The sequence below is a fragment of the Macaca fascicularis genome, chromosome 2 (assembly GCF_037993035.2).
Source record: "Macaca fascicularis isolate 582-1 chromosome 2, T2T-MFA8v1.1".
In the NCBI taxonomy this organism is placed as follows: Eukaryota; Metazoa; Chordata; class Mammalia; order Primates; family Cercopithecidae; genus Macaca; species Macaca fascicularis.
In genome coordinates, this window is record NC_088376.1 from 104,537,635 (window position 1) to 104,554,471 (window position 16,837).

Consider the following 16,837-nt stretch of genomic DNA (forward strand, 5'->3'; position numbering starts at 1 on the left):
CAAACTGAAGAATTCAGTTCTACAATGGTATCTATGTGACCATGAAGGTGTCAAAATTAACTTTTTCTTTACTTTATAATATCTTTTTTAAGTATAGTTTTGATTTCTAACATTACTTTTATTCATCGTCATTACAGGCAATTCACAACTCATGATTGACTACCATCTAAAATTTTGCCTACAGGGTTAGTTGTTGGAAAATGTGAAAAATATTTTCACATCAAACTCTTTGCTGGGTTATGCTTCGGATGCCCACATAATCTGTTATCTAAAAGCAGTCACCATTGCTTGGGTCAAATGCTAAATGGGACAGAACACTGGAAACAGGCATGAGCTGGGGTGTAAGAAACACATCCTCCCTATACGAAATCACCAGTGCTTCAGTGAGAGGGGTAGGGGTAGGAGATGGGAAAGTTAAGGAGGGAAGGATGGAACCATGTGCCTGTTCCACAGCAGCTTCTAGGGAAAGCCACTGCCGGGCAAAACCTGATACTGCTCCTTGTACCATAAGCTAGTTGTCTTCCTAACTGGCTCCTCTTCTGGGGGCCTTTCTGCAGAAAGAAAGGGAGGGAGGATTTCCTCCTCCCAAAGTCAACATGCAGCTCACCTAAGGATCCTTCAAAGGCACAGTTTCTCAAATGGGAGCAATTTTGCCACCCAGAGGACATATGTCAATGTGTAGAGACAATTTTTGTTGTCATAACTGAAGGGAGATGGAGTGAGGCTACCAGCATCTCCTGAGTAGAGGCCAGGGTTTCTGCTAAACATCCCAGAATGCACAGGACAGCCACATAACAAAGAATTGTCCCTCCCAAAATGCCTTTAGTGCCAAGGTTGAGAAACCTTGCTCTGAAGGTTTGTACTACCAGTTAAAACAAATAATCAGGCAAGAAGAAAGTAAGCTGAGGGATAGCTGTGGACCAAGAAGGAAAGAGAATAATAAAGAAAAATGCCAAGAAAGTCAACAAAGGGAAGGGATTTCCTATGTTCATCCTGCCAAGGTAGGGGCGTTCTGAATGGTTATTTCATGTGAGGAACACATATGAGCCAAGCACCCTAAACGAGGTCTCTTTATATACAGAATTACCAAGTAAATTTAAAAGGAGCTTTTTTGAAAAGCTGTCAGAACTGACCGTGCAGCGATAGTCTTTCAGTAAAATAGGATACTGTATTATTGCTTCAAAAGCTGACAACGTGATCTTGATAAATTCTTCTGATGCTGTCAGTCCTAGAAATACAGTTAATTATTATAGGTGTTTACTTACATGTTCTAAATCACAGTATCAAAGTACCTCAAACAAAGACATAAAAATGTTCCATGGTCTGCTCACCTATGGCTCCATCTATGTTCGTTTCTCCTGAGTCTATAGATTTAATATGACTCTGAAAAAAATAAAATTTTTAATAGTTTCAAAGTAACTCTGAAATAAAATATAGGTAGTTTACATTTTGCCCAAAACTGTATCTATTGTTCTTAATAACTCAGACAGTATTTTTAATACTCTACACATATTATAAATACTATTATAGTTATAAAAGTATATTAAATAATATACATAAATTATAAACTATAATCTGTGTGTGTGTGTGTGTGTGTGACAGCGTTTTGCTCTTGTTGCCCAGGCTGGAGAGCAATGGTGCAATCTCAGCTCACCCAAACCTCTGCCTTCCAGGTTCAAGCAATTCTCCCGCCTCAGCCTCCCGAGTAGCTGGGATTAGAGGCATAAGCCACCACACCTGGCTAATTTTGTATTTTTAGTAGAGACAGGGTTTCTCCAAGTTGGTCACGCTGGTCTCAAACTCCCGACCTCAGGTGATCCACCTGCCTCGGCCTCCCAAAGAATCATTTTTAAATATACAAATCACTATCAACGAGATTTAATGTTGGAATAAAGTCAATGTTAATATAAGCACTTGCAAAAGTGAGTATAATACAACTGATATATAACTATGTCCATTAATACGCCACAATTACTCGCTCGCCATATCAGAAGTGAGTTAGAATGGCACCTAACCAGGGAAAACAGTCATCTCAAAGGAAGGTCAATCAAGCCTTAGCTACCCTGAGTACAAACTTTGTCAAAACAGCAGTTTCGCTCTCAAGGCCTGTCTTCAAATTTCACCCCTGTTTTGAGTTCCTCCTAGATACTTCTTACTCCAACCCCCTTATCTGTGCTCCCATGCACCATGCTAGTGCCTCCTTTGCAGGATGACTCCCATTGCTGTTTGAGAGGAAGGCCTTAGTAGCTCGGCTGTGAGCTCTCTGAGGCCTCAGTTCCCTGGATGAATGAGCTTCCCAGTCTCTGGCTGAATGCTCTGGACAGAAAAGGTACTCCATGACAATGAAACAATCACTGCCATGCTAGGCAGAGCACCCATGTTACTGACTGCAAGAACACTGCAACAGAGTTCTTGCCCCTAGGAAACAAAATAATACGTACATATTATTTTATATGTGGTAACAAATAGCAAATAAAATATAAGATGACCTTGAAACTAAAAAGCAACTAAGTATAAACAATTAGCCCACAGTAGAAATTGGTCTATTATGCTCAAGTGGTATGTGTCAAAAATATCTAATATAGGCCAGGTGCAGTGGCTCACGCCTGTAATCCCAGCACTTTGGGAGGTCAAGGCAGGCAGATTACTTGAGGTCAGAAATTCGAGACCAGCCTGGCCAACATGGTGAAACCCCATCTCAATTAAAAATACAAAAATTAGCCGGGCATGGTGGCACATGCCTGTAATCCCAGCTACTTGGGAGGTTGAGGCAGTAGAATGGCTTGAGCCTGGGAGGCGGAGGTTGCAGTCAGCCAAGATCATGCCACCGCACTCCAGCCAGGCCAACAGAGCAAGACTCTGTCTCCCAAAAAAAAAAAAAGAAATCTAATATAATAGAATCTATGTAACATATACAAAAGAACATAGGTATACATTTTGCATTACAAAGAAAACCCTTAAACCCACTACTCAAGTTAAGAACTAAGACATTCCCAATTGGTTGCATAAACTCCCCATCCCATCTGCCTACCTAACTTCCAGAGGTAACCACTATCATGTATTTATCATTTTCTTGGATTTCTTAAAATAGTTTTAACACATATACACGTGTCCCTAAATAGTATATTGCTTATTTTTGAGTCTTACTGAAATTTTACCAAACTATATATAGTTCATACAAACAGGATAGTAGCCATTAAAATGTTAGAAAACGTAAGACCTGAAACTGCAAAACAACTAGAGAGAAATAAAGGGGTAAACCTCCATGACATTGGTCTGGGCAATAATTTTTTTAGATCGAATCCAAAAACACAAGCAACAAAAGCAAAAACAGACAAATAGGATTACATCAACATAAAAAGCTTCTGCACAGTCAAGGAAACAGCAGAGTGAAGAGACAACTTATGGAATGGGAAAAAATATTTGTAAACCACGTATCTATAAGGGGTGAATATCCAAAATACATAAGGAACTCAACTCAACAGTAAGAAAACAGATAACCCAATGTTTTCAAATGGTCAGGCCAGGTGAAGTAGCTAAGACCTGTAACCCCAGCACTGTGAGAGGCCAAGGCAGGAGGATAATCTGAGGCCAGGAGTTTGAGACGAGCTTGGGCAACATAGCAAGACCGTCTCTACAGAAAAATAAAAAATTAGCCAGGCGTGGTGGCATGAACCTGTAGCCTTAGCTACTCGGAGGCTGAGGTGGAGGATCACTTGAGCCCAGGAGATCAAGGATGCAGTGGGCTATGATGGTATCCCTGCACTCCAGCCTGGGTGACAAGGCAAGACCTTGTCTCAAAGAAAAAAAAAAAAAAAAAAAAAGTCAAAGGATTGAATAGACATTACTTGAAAGAAAATATACAAATGATCAATAGGTACATGGAAAAAATGATCAATATCACTAACCAGGGAAAGGAAAATTAAAACTATAATGAGATATCACTTCACATCTATAAGAATGGCTATTATCAAAAAGATAAAAGATAACAAGGACTGGTGAGGATGTATAGGAAAGGGAACTCTTGCACACTGTTGATGGGAATATAAACTAGTAGAGCCATTATGAAAAATATTATGAAGATTCTTCAAAAAATTTAAAAATATAAGTACCACATGATTAAAAAATCCAACTACTGAAATAAATACATACATACATACATACACATACATATATACATATATTTCCAAAGGAAATAAAATCAGTATGTTGAAGAAATATCTGCACTCCCATGTTCACTGCAGCTTTCTTCACAATAGCCAAGATACAGAATCAACTCAACTGTCCATCAACAGATGAATGGATTTTTTAAATGTGGCAAATATACATAATGGAATTTTTTTAGAAAGGAAATCCTGTCATTTGCAGCAACATGGATAAACCTAGAGGACATTATGTTAAGTGAAATGAGCCAGGCACAGAAAGACAAACATCATGTGGTCTCACTTACAGGTGGGAATTAAAAAAGTTGAACTCAGAAGTAGAGAAGAGATGGTGGTTACCAGGGACTGGGGGTAGGGTGAAGACATTGGTCAAAGGATACAAAATTTTGATTATATAGAAGGAATAAGGTATCGAGATCTAATGTACATGGTGAGTACCGTTAATAAAAATGTAGTCTTAAAAATTGGTAATAGTAGATTTCAGGTTTTCTCACCACAAAAACAAATATGTGAGGTAATAGATATGTTTATTAGCTCAATTTAGCCATTTCACAATGTATACATATTTCAGAACAATCTGCTGTACACAATAAATGTATACAATTCTTATTCATCAATTTAAAATTAAATTTTAAAATGTTTTTAAAAAGAATGTTTTAAAGTTATGGGAAAATATTTAAATGCAACTTAAGTTTTCTAAAGGATTTGGAATACGAATCTATGGATACAGAAGGTCTCAACCATATGTATTTGTATATGTCACATATATGTTATAGATACATAAATGTTTCTACAATACAAATGCATCTATATGAATGGAAAACCTAAGAAAACAACAATATGTTAACAATGGTTGTCTCCTAGTGTAGAGTTACAGATAATTTTATTTTCTTCAAATTTCACTACACTTGTCTACATTTTCTTTAATAAGCATGAATTATAATTTAAATAAATAAGCATAAATTACCTTTAAAAAAAGAAAAACACCTTAAAGACATTTATTGTCTAGGTTATAAAGAAATCAGAAAGCCTAAAAAATGCAAGCCCTTTAAAAGGTGAAAACAGAGGATATCTTCAATTCTTTTTTTGGTCTACAATTAAACAAAATGGACCTTAAATTGGAGTTTTGTTTTGTTTTGTTTTTTGTTTTTTTGGAGACGGAGTCTTGCTCTGTCACTAGGCTGGAGTGCAGTGGCGTGATCTCGGCTCACTGCAACCCCTGCCTCCCGGGTTCAAGCGATTCGTCTGCCTCAGCCTTCCGAGAAGCTGGGACTATAGGCACATGCCACCAGCTAACTTTTGTATTTTTAGTAGAGATGGGGTTTCACCCACTTTTGTATTTTTAGTAGAGATGGGTTTTCACCATGTTGGCCAGGATGGTCTCAATCTCATGACTGAGCCCGCCCCTGGCCTCCCAAAGTGCTAGGATTACAGGCGTGAGCCACCATGCCCAGCTGAGTTAATTTTTAAAAGCAGCAATGTATGCTTTTCATGATAATTTTGTTAAAATCACTTCACATAATTCCAAAATGGGCACATAACTTTTATCGAATAAAATACAAATTTGATGTTGAATAAAAAAACTCACAGAGAGAAACCTTTTGACTTCAACAAAACTATGTAAATATCTATGGATTACTAAGTAAAGAAAGAAGACACAGAGCAGAGTATGTAACAACAATCCCTTCTGTGCAATTCTCTTAAAAATATACACATAATACACAAATGCTAGTGATGTGAACAATAATTTTTGAGGAAGAGATCACAGGAAAGGACAAGCATTGTTTCCTTTGGGAACCTGGGAAGGCAAGCTTCACTGCGTTTTCTGCCTTTCTCTTCCCTTACGATTTTCTAACCACTCGCATGTACTGGCTTTTTCGTGTGTGTGTGTGTGTGTGTGTGTGTGTGTGTGTGTGTATGAATGTGTATATATATATGAATATATATGAATGTATATATAAATAAAGCTTGTCTAAATGCTGAAATTGTTTATTAAGTAATTATTTAATATGAAGAATTATGGGCTTCTTTTAACTTATTTCCTACCTTATACTTCCCCTATTTAATTTTTTTTTTAATTCCTACTAAATATTTCATTCATTTACCAGTTTCAATATCCTTTGATATATTTCTTCCTTCTCATTCTCAGTGTAATAGGGAGTAACAAGGTGAGAGTGAGAACGGAGTAGGAGGCATTGGAGATTCAAAGAGAAGGAAAGATATAAATAGCCATCAGCTGATGTGAATTTTAAGAGAGACCTGTTATTTGCACTATTTCCCCTCTACCTGCTCCCCCAGCCATATTTAGCCACTCAAAGCAGGGTTAGGGTAGGTAGAAACTTAAATTTAACTAGCACTAAGATTTGCCAGAGAGCCAGACATGGTGGCTCACACCTGTAATCTCAGCACTTTGGGAGGTCGAGGCAGGCAGATCACTTGAGGTCAGGAGCTCAAGACCAGCCTGGCCAACAGGGTGAAACCCCATCTCTACAAAAAATACAAAAATCAGCCATGAGTGGTGGCGCACGCCTGTAATCCCAGCTACTTGGGAGGCTGAGGATTGAGAATTGCTGGAACCCACAAAACAGAGGTTGCAGTCAGCCAAGATCACTCCACAGCACCAGCCTGGGAGACAGAGGTAGACTCTGTCTCAAAAAAAAAAAAAAAAAAAAAAAAAAAAAAAAAAAAAAGATTGTGACTAATGCTGGACCAGGCACTCTAGGTGGAATAAAGAGAAAGTGAAAAAGCAGAGCCCTGGCAGGGCAGGATGGTGAGCGGAAAGCAGGTAGGAACAATTAAGTCTCAAAGAAGCTGAAGGGCTGTGGGAGTTGGGGAGGAGAGGAAATGAGCTGAAAATCACGGGTGGTGGACCAACAAGGGGATGCTGACAGTAAGGTCAAGTGTTTGACCATGGGAGCAGGCAGCTGATGGGAAGACAGACAAGGTCTTGAGGAGAGAAGCAGCCAGGGAGCCGCAAGGCTGAGGCACTGGAAGGATCCTCCAGAGGGATATCAAATTCCCCACCAATAATGCAGGAGTGGCAAGGAAAGGCTCATGGTGAGCCAAGTGCTAAAGGAACGCTGAGGAACGAGAGCCAATGACCCAGAAATCTGCAGATGACCACAACACAGGGGGTGACACAATATCTTTTCATGGCGCAAACTTCAAAAGATGGGAGTTTCAGCAAGGGCGCAAAAAAGACCACCCATCCTGAGCTAGGTCCGCTGGCTAGAGGGTGTGGAGCAGTATGTGCCAGTGCTCTCAGTATCATTCAGTGATCCCCAACAGGGGCTGCAAAAAAGCTCCTACAGCAAACTGGGATACAAATTCATGATATGTTAAAAGAAAAAAGACGAGAATATCTAGGTGGCAACAAATAAGTAAATATATACTATCATATTGTCAAAAATACAAGAGTGCACTATCTCTGGCTTTTCTGCAGCTGAAGCCAATATCCATCAATAAATCAGCATTCCTTTACATAAAAATCTACAGAGGGCAGTAAGTATAATCTTTCAGTTATTTTTTGCAGAAAATTATAACCACCACAAGCCATCATACTTTTATAAACTAATGAGGCCAGAACTTAAACATAACAAAGTCTGCTTCCTCTGCTCATTAATCAAATGCATTTTCAAAAGGACATAAGAAATACAGTGAATGTTAGGTTAATACACATCATTAGCTCTTGAAAATATTTCCTTAATCTACTACTTCCTGCTTCCCAGCCCAATTCAATGGAGGCCCAAAAGAAGCATGGTATTCACCACAGAACTTCCCCAGAGACTAGACTGCTGAAACCTGGAGAGGGAGCTGAATAAGACGACAGGCTGCTTCTGCCAATAAGAAGTGAAAATAGCAATTATCAGCTGGGTAGTTCTCTTTTTCCAGGAGTCTTTCAAAGCTTGATAATAGTTTAAAATTACTCTGCTGAATTGTTTCCAAATGCTAGTCTCTTTAAAATGTAAGACGACCAAAACTTCATTTTCCATGGGGGAAAAAATGTACAAAAAAGCAATTCTTGTATTTATGCCTCCATATATAAGAAGTATCCTGAATTTTTGTACCAAAAAAAAAAAGTCTGTAGGTCAAATATGCAAACCATGCCCTGGTGTCATTATAATACTGAAGTCAATGAGAAGCACAGTTCCAATACCCCCTTCTCCAGTCTGCTCTTTAAGAACCCCTCTAATGCATAGAGATCACACCAACCCTGGCTGCTATCTCCACACCCACCCCAAGGCAGGTCAGCAGCTCCTGAAGAGGGGAAGCCACAAAGTTCTTGGCTTGCTGCCACTGGATACAGCTTCTAAAAGTGGACTAAGCTTGAATACCTCAATTAAGTCATATCTTTAAAATATAAAAGGACAATATCCCTGCCATAAGACAATAGCTACTCCATGAGATACATTTTGAGAAATACTGAAAATAATATTTATCTCCAGATGTACCAGTAAGTCTTTCAAAACACAATGCTGGGAGAGGTGGCTCATGCCTATAATCCCAGCACTTTGGGAGGCCAAGGTGGGTGGATCACTTGAGTCCAGGAGTTCAACACCAGCTCAGGCAAGATGGTGAAACCTCATCTCTTCAAAAAATTTTTAAAAATTAACCAGGCATGGTGGCACACACCTGTAGTTCCAGCTACATCTGAGGCTGAGGAGGGAGGATTGCTTGAGCCTGGGAGGCAGAGGTTGCAGTGAGCCTGATTGTACCACTGCACTCAGCCTGAGACAGAGAAAGACCCTGTCTCAAAAAAAGAAAAAATGTGAAAAAACAAAAGAAAAAATTCCACAATGCTAAGTATGTAAATATGAATGGACTACTTCCCTATGTCACCAGAACCAAAGAAGCACTATGCTCTGGACAATTTCACATAATCGTTCTGTGGACTGGGCTGCAGAACGTTCATAAATGTGCATCCCCACCACTATCATGAAAAATAAAATAAAATTAAATTAAAAAGCCCTCTCAAATAGTTTAGAAAGGCTTTGCCTAAAAAAAATTTAAAAATTATTTTAAAGTAGAAAACTCAAAGGGTTTTAATATGCTAATTTGCAATGTAAATTTCTAAGGGTCTGTAGAAGAATGTTGGATGAGTAGACTAGACCTTATAGCATCAGTAAGGCACTGTAACTCGAGTAACATTTTTGCTATCTTCTGGAAAAATTATGAATTAATTCACAGAAGCAACATTCAATTCTCAACAGTTCACAATAACGTGCACAAGAATTATATGGATAACTAAAACCAGGTCCTGAATTTTAGTCAGTAATTCTCTCCCTTTACTAGTATTTCATCAGTGCCATCAACACTGAGTATACAAAAGGTGACCACACAGTTAAGGCCAACCAACGAACGCAATAAGAAAAATAATTCAAGAATTCTGGGACTGGCCATGATTCAAACTAGGAAAACAGACTGAAGAGAGGCAAAAGACTTTCATTTTATTTCCCTAAACTTCCTCTAATTGGGTGAGACTATCAAGAAAAAACTGCTAAATTTTTTTAATATCTTCATGATCTCTAAACCAGCCAAGTTATTTTCCATTTCCTAAAAGTGCCTGTATTGAAAAGACCCAACAGAATACCCATAGAAAAGTCTTTATGGACACACTCAGTGTGGCCTCCTCCCTTGTCTCTGAACACAGAATTACAAGGAGCAGATGAGTTCTCCCCAGTATACATAGAATTTCTGAAAGTCCATAAAGACTTTTCTGTTGGCCGGGCGCGGTGGCTCAAGCCTGTAATCCCAGCACTTTGGGAGGCTGAGACGGGCGGATCACGAGGTCAGGAGATCGAGACCATCCTGGCTAACACAATGAAACCCCGTCTCTACTAAAAATACAAAAAAATTAGCCGGGTGAGGTGGCGGGCGCCTGTAGTCCCAGCTACTCGGGAGGCTGAGGCAGGAGAATGGCGTAAACCCGGGAGGCGGAGCTTGCAGTGAGCCGAGATAGCGCCACTGCACTCCAGCCTGGGCGACAGAGCGAGACTCCGTCTCCAAAAAAAAAAAAAAAAAAAAGACTTTTCTGTTGGAAAATCTTGGTAGTTCCTTAAAAACCTAAAGCATACTCAGTTAATGTAGGCAGAAGAAAATACTACACATAAAAAAAAAGAGAGAGGGAGAAAGAACACAAGACAACTATACCTATCCCAAACAAACACTGTGCCAAAATAATCCAAGGTGGGTTACCATGACAAAATTACTAATTTCAGGCATCAATGTGCCAGTGCAATGGAATTGTAAATGAAAAAATCATAGTCATGCTAAAATGATGCCTATGTTACACTTAAAAACAGGTAAACAGATGGTGGTAAATAAAAATTCTCATAATTTGCAAATTCATAAATGTGGTAACAAAATTATAGACTTTCTGGAATTCAAGATTCAAAGTACTCAAATGATAAAAATTTGAAATTGAGCTCAAAAGGACCTTTACTGCATTGTTTCCTAAAAATCAGCAACCGCCACTCAACATTTATATTTATAAACATCATACTTCACCCTATAATGAACTTTCTAGAAAACCATATTCTCACTCGTGTGTGGCACTCTTTTTTAAAATAAAATTCCAAACTAACAATAAAATTGAGATGCTGACCTCATTTTAACTAGTTACCTCTATGGCATTTTGAAAATCTCTGTTCAGCTTATTATTAATATCAAAGTCAGACTGGAAAAGCTCTGTGACAAATGTTTTAGTTTTCTCTCTGTATGACTCACTCATTTTATCAACCATATATACTGTAACTACTACTGGCAAGGGAAAAAGATAACATAATTCACGAGCTAAACAAAAAGACAATTTTTGTGAGCAAAAACAGAAGTGAACAATAATACAATGATTTTTCATTTCTACTTGTATCCTCAAAATTAAAGAAAAAGCTAAACTGAGCTTAACATAGAGAAATACCATCATAAGAAGAGACACTGTAGGGGCTGGGGCAGAAGAATCACTTGAACCCAGGAGGCGGAGGTTGCAGTGAGCCAAGATCACACCACTGCACTCCAGCCTGGGCAACAGAGTGAGACTCTGTCTCAAAAAAAAAAAAAAAAGAGACACTGCACATGATTGGACAATATAAGCTGAAGTAGAGAGTAATGATAATATATTCCCAGCATTCCATTTTCACCAGTTTTATTATATTTTTTTCATGACATTTAATACCAAAATCTATAAAAGTGTTTCTGTTTCTGTGGGCATATTTACCCTATTTGGGCTGTCTCTGAACAAACTACATTATCAGGAGAGAATGTGTTTTCTCCAAATGTCAAATTTTATTACAGTCAACAGATAAAAATATTAAAAGGTCACTTCCCTAGAGACAAATAAATACCAATAGGATTTTTAAATTACCTCATTCTGACACCAAATTCCACAAACAGTAGAGGCAGCCACAATTTTATTAGAAACAAGGAAAATTTAGTGTTACTCACAAGAATAGTTCCGTAGCTGAAAAGAAACTCTTCTGTCACAACTTGAGGTCGAAATACCTGTGCGATGAGAGTTTCTACAGATTAAATTCTGGAAGATATGTACAATTTTAGCTCAATTTAAAAAAAGAAAATGTTTTGAGTTGAGGATTCTCAGCTCCAGTTTACAAAGAAAAGAGGCATATTTATATCCTTTTCCTCCTCAATACGATAGTACCTGTGAAGTTACAAGGTGAAGCACTATAGGCATCAGGGGGAGACACATCTTCAGCTGTTTCACTTGAACTGTTGACGGGTGTTTACGTCCAGAAACATTAGCCAAGGCGTTAAGAATGTCACCTGTGAAGCACAGCACGGAGCACACGTGGAGGTTAAAAACCACAAAACTTAGAACACAAGACAACTATACCTACCCCAAACAAACACTGTGCCAAAATAATCCAAGGTGGGTTACCATGACAAAATTACTAATTTCAGGCATCAATGTGCCAGTGCAATGGAATTGTAAATAAAAAAATTTGTTAGAAATTGTTCTATTAGAAACAAGGTCATTGCTGGTCATTGCTTGAAAACCCATGGGACTTCTAAGATAATTAATCTCCAAATAAAATAAGCAGATATACTTATTCATAAGTACTGAAATTACAGCAGACACTTATGGCCTCTGGGGACAGAATGTGATATTCTGCAAAGACACTATAAATAAACTTAACATCTCATTTGGAAATGAAAAATAAAATTTAATAAATTATAATAGAGTAACAGTTTTATAATTTTTTTTTTGTATTTTTGAAATTTCAATCATGAGCATGCGTTACTTTTGCAAACAACAAAAAAATATTTAAAATAATAAGTGGGCCAAGCACAGTGGCTCATGCCTGTAATCCCAGCACTTTGGGAGGCCGAGGAGGGCGGATCACAAGGTCAGGAGACCAAGACCATCCTGGCCAACATGGTGAAACCACATCTATACTAAAAATACAAAAATTAGCTGGGCGTGGTGGTGCATGCCTGTAGTCCCAGCTACTTGGGAGGCTGAGGCAGGAGAATCACTTGAATCCGGGAGGCGGAGGTTGCAGTGAACTGAGATGGCGCCACTGCACTCCAGCCTGGTGACAGAGCTAGACTCCGTCTCCAAAAAAAAAATAAATAAATAAATAAATAATAATAATGTGAACGAATTACAGAACATGATTTACAACTTTTAAAAAAGAGAATAGGTTGGAGGTAAAAAGAGGTAAATTCCCAAAACTTCTCATTGGATGATAAATCTAACAATAAATAAAACTTGCTTTGTGGACATCAGAATCTTATTGTCATATCCTAAAACAGAACAAGTCCGGTAATAAAGAATTTAGCTACCAACTGACCAAATTAAAGCCTTCAGGTTGGAGGTAAAAAAGCTTACAATCTGAAATAAATTTTGAGAGGCTCTATTTTCAGTCATCAACAGGCAAAAATAATCTCCTAAAGTATCAGTAAGGGGCAAAAAGTTGCTGTCAGTCAGCCTTGAAATATTTTCATTACTCTGATTTAATATTCTGAATTCCTGAATCTAAGTACCCTCTACTATAATAGCTTGGATCAAATTTAACATTCTAAACATTTCTGGTTTATAGCTACATCTGCTGGAAAAGCATGGAATGGGATTTAAGCTACATGTACATGCTCCCTAGGTTATTTTAATTTCTTCAAATAACAATGAAATAAGGTATTTCTTTAGCTGTAATAAACATCCTTTGCAGTCATTATTAGATGATTTATCTTAAGATAAATTTTTCAAACCAAAGAAAGTTTCAAACTTTAAACTTTAAACGAATATCAAAATTATTTAACATTACATTTTAATATTTAAAATTAAAATCCATGCAAATTATTCTCACTTATTGTGGGAGTTAAAAAATGATTATATGGCAGCAGAAAATGAAAAGATAAATAATACAGGTTGAGAAGGGTGAGTGGGTGTGGAGGGATGAGGAAGAAAAGTGGGTGAAAGGGTATGAACATACAGTAAAATAGAAGAAATAAATTCAATGTTTGATAGCAGAGCAAAGTGACTATAGTTAACAAAAATGTATTGTAGGTGGGTGATCAACACCCTAAATACCCTGGCATGATCACTATGCATTTTATACATATAACAAAATTTCTCATATACCCAATAAACTTGTACAAATAAAAGAAAATCTTGTTTCAGCAAGGGAAAAAAATAAAATCTAAGCATTTTTGAAGTTTTTTTTTTTTAACAATAAATAAATTCGTGCTCTAATTTCAAGAGACAATTCTTTTCCTCTGATTTAGGCAAAAAAGAAAAGTTACCCCCAAATACTAGCATAAGTCCAATTTTAAGGATTAAACCACTTTTCTTTTGTATATTTTCTAAAATCACCAGTTTCCCTCAGATCACATCTTAATGTGACATTGTCTCATCATGCCTCATCACGTCATTGATGCAAAATAATTACAGAAATAGATAAAGGAAATTTAAATCTTGAAACTACATATTCGTGAAAAATTGTCTTTGCATTTGCCCTTCAAGAACAGACAAGTAAGAATAAAAAAGAACTGATGCCTAAAAGCCAAGTCTTAGAAAGGTAAGCAGGAACGGGGCCTGAGGACGAGACTCCAATTTACCCAGGATTCGTGGCAGCTCCTGCACGATGTGACGGATGAGAAGATCCAGACATTTGGACAGGTATTCATTGCCACTTTGCTGCTCCTTGCCTGGAGTGGTCTTTCTGCTGTCTCTCTCGATGTACATCACCAGTCTACATACAGGAAAGTGCAAAGATTACCTCTCATGATAAAACACTTGATAGCATCGGTCCGAAAATGCCGCCAAGGCAAGTGTTTCCAGAGGGCACCCTCCCAATCACATTGACGTTTAGATTTGTAGCAACTTGTCAGGCACAATTTTTGCCTCAGAAAACTCAAAACATTTATGGAGAAAGAAAACAAAGCAACTTCAAATCTCTCTGCTAATGTCCTGATTTCATTTGCCTTGGCCAATGGAAACAAACAATATTCACCAGGTGATAAATGAAAGACAAAGAGATGTCTGGACAGAAGAGGGCTTTTTATGTTTCAAAGGTTCAAAGTAAAGCCACAAGTTAACTGCACATTTGTTTATCATTAGTATTCAATTTGCTTGGGACCCTAGATAATTCATATGAATTTCAATTCTCTCAGTAAATTGTGTACAGAAATCCAAAGAAAATGTTTCATTTTAACACTGGGTTATACAGATGACAGACAATATCTAAATATCTGGCTTTTACATGTCTCTTTATCTACTAGTTTTATGATACCTGCCTTTTAAAGCTAACTTATTTCTTCTTCAAACTACTGGCATTCTTTAAACATTCATTTCTGAACCAACCACTTCAACCCAGAACCAGGGAGTCTACTGGACCATCACCTTAGACATTTAAGGTGTTACTACAAACTTTTAGGGCCTCTCCACATTTTCTCCCCTTTGCTGGACCTGCTAGTCATTTTCTCAAGTTCCCAATCCCCACAACCCCCTACAGCGCAGCAAGTCCACTGATTTCACCATGCGAAAGGCCCTGTAAGGCAATCTCCCTGGTTACCACCATCCATCTATCCATTTCTGTTATTCTCACCCATCCACCCAACTTTTACTTCTCAGGAAGAACTTCCAACCAATCTCCATTGTAAATTGGAGTTTTATATATAATACACACATACACATAAGATGTATTGAAATCTTGATACTTAGCATTTATGTGGCTCTCTCAATAGATTTATTCATGCATTTGTGTTTCCATGTATTACTATTTGGACCTCATCACGTGAGGATGAACCCAAATCAGGAAGTTAGCCTTGATTCTGTATCAGTCAGTTAGCATCTTCTGTTCTAGTCACCAATTACATGGCTACAGTCATAATTACTGTTTGATCTACTTGTTCCTCAGTCGCCTTCAATCCGGCTTTCTCCGTCGTCACTATCTCTAAGGTCACATGACATCAAATCCAATGGGCCTTCATCTGCCTTCACCTATACAAGTCAACAGCATTCAACACTGTTGCCACTCCTGCTGTTCCTCTACCATAACATCATCCTTTATTAGCTTTCTTCTCCAGTTTCTCTGGTTGTTCCTTCTCTGTCTTTTGCTGGTTCATGCTCTTAAATGCTGAAGTCTGTCAAGACTGAGTTCTAGGCCCACAACTATCCTCTTTCTACCTGTTTAACCCAGACTATTTCATTCCTACCAATGATTTAAATTACCACTTATCTATACAGATATCTTCCAATTACATATCTGCAGCTCAAACCTGATCTCTAAGTTACATACCAATATATTCAACTGCTGACTTGACATCTGATTTTATCTGTCTTAAAGGGACTTCAAACTCTATATATCCAAAATAAAAATCATCATCTCACCAAACCTGGTTGTCTTCCAGAGCACAATATCCCACTGTATAGTATCACTCCCTACCTTATTAAATAAACCAGAAAACTAGGAGAGTCATCCTTAACACCTCCTTTTCTCTCACTTCTCATATTAAGTCAATCATTGAATATTCTTCCAACTCTTTCACTTCTCTACTCCAAACCAATAGCAAGCTACCATACTTCCTTCTCCTGGACTATTACAATAGCCTTCTAGCTAACTAGTCCATCTGCTTCTACTCTGCCACTCTAATCCTTGCACACTCTACATCTAAACTAATCTTGTCCATCAGGTCACTCCCCTATTTAAAATCCTTCCATGGCATCTCATTGCTCTTCACATAGGAGTTCTTAAAACTCCCTATCATGACCTTCATGGCCTGACCCCCAATTACCTCTCCAGTTTCGTCTTGCTTTCTCTCCCTCCTGTCACACTGGGTTCTCTGTCTCTTAAATACAGTACCTCCCCATGCAACAAGCTACTGCCTCTGCCTAGATGGCTCTTCTCTTCCCCCTTTGCCAATAAATTCATATGCATGTTTCATAACTCACTGTAATCTCCAATGACTTCCTTAAATTAAAGCCCTCTATGGTACTGTCTCATAGCATGAAAGGATTACCCAACTGTAATTTTATAGTATATTTTTAATTATTTCATAATGTTTGTCATCCCAGTAAACTTAAAAATACCTAAGGGCAAGGACTATATCTGATTCTTCTCACCATACCCTTCCACTTCTGTGCACAGTTCTTAACTCTAATTTAGTGTTCAATACATATTAGCTGAATAGGTAAATATTGTTGTTGAAACTGCCATAAA

At 37.9% G+C, this 16,837-nt stretch overlaps 1 protein-coding gene across 16 annotated transcripts in view; it reads right to left on the reverse strand.

Annotated features, from left to right (window-relative positions):
• Nucleotides 1-16,837, reverse strand: part of ULK4 (unc-51 like kinase 4) — a 701,729-nt gene that overhangs the window by 444,688 nt on the left and 240,204 nt on the right. For 11 of the 16 annotated variants that reach the window (XR_012431020.1, XM_074031785.1, XM_065540412.2 and 8 more), the window contains 5 exons: nucleotides 14,235-14,368; nucleotides 11,818-11,939; nucleotides 11,604-11,660; nucleotides 1,332-1,383; nucleotides 1,134-1,228 (listed from right to left, as the gene is read on the reverse strand). Coding sequence is in view for 15 of the 16 variants with exons in the window: in XM_074031785.1 (XP_073887886.1) it covers nucleotides 1,134-1,228; nucleotides 1,332-1,383; nucleotides 11,604-11,660; nucleotides 11,818-11,939; nucleotides 14,235-14,368 (460 nt within the window). In the remaining variant the exon portion in view is untranslated. The remainder of the gene's footprint in view (nucleotides 1-1,133; nucleotides 1,229-1,331; nucleotides 1,384-11,603; nucleotides 11,661-11,817; nucleotides 11,940-14,234; nucleotides 14,369-16,837) is intronic. The other 5 variants (XM_074031786.1, XM_074031783.1, XM_074031784.1 and 2 more) reach the window with 1 other exon arrangement.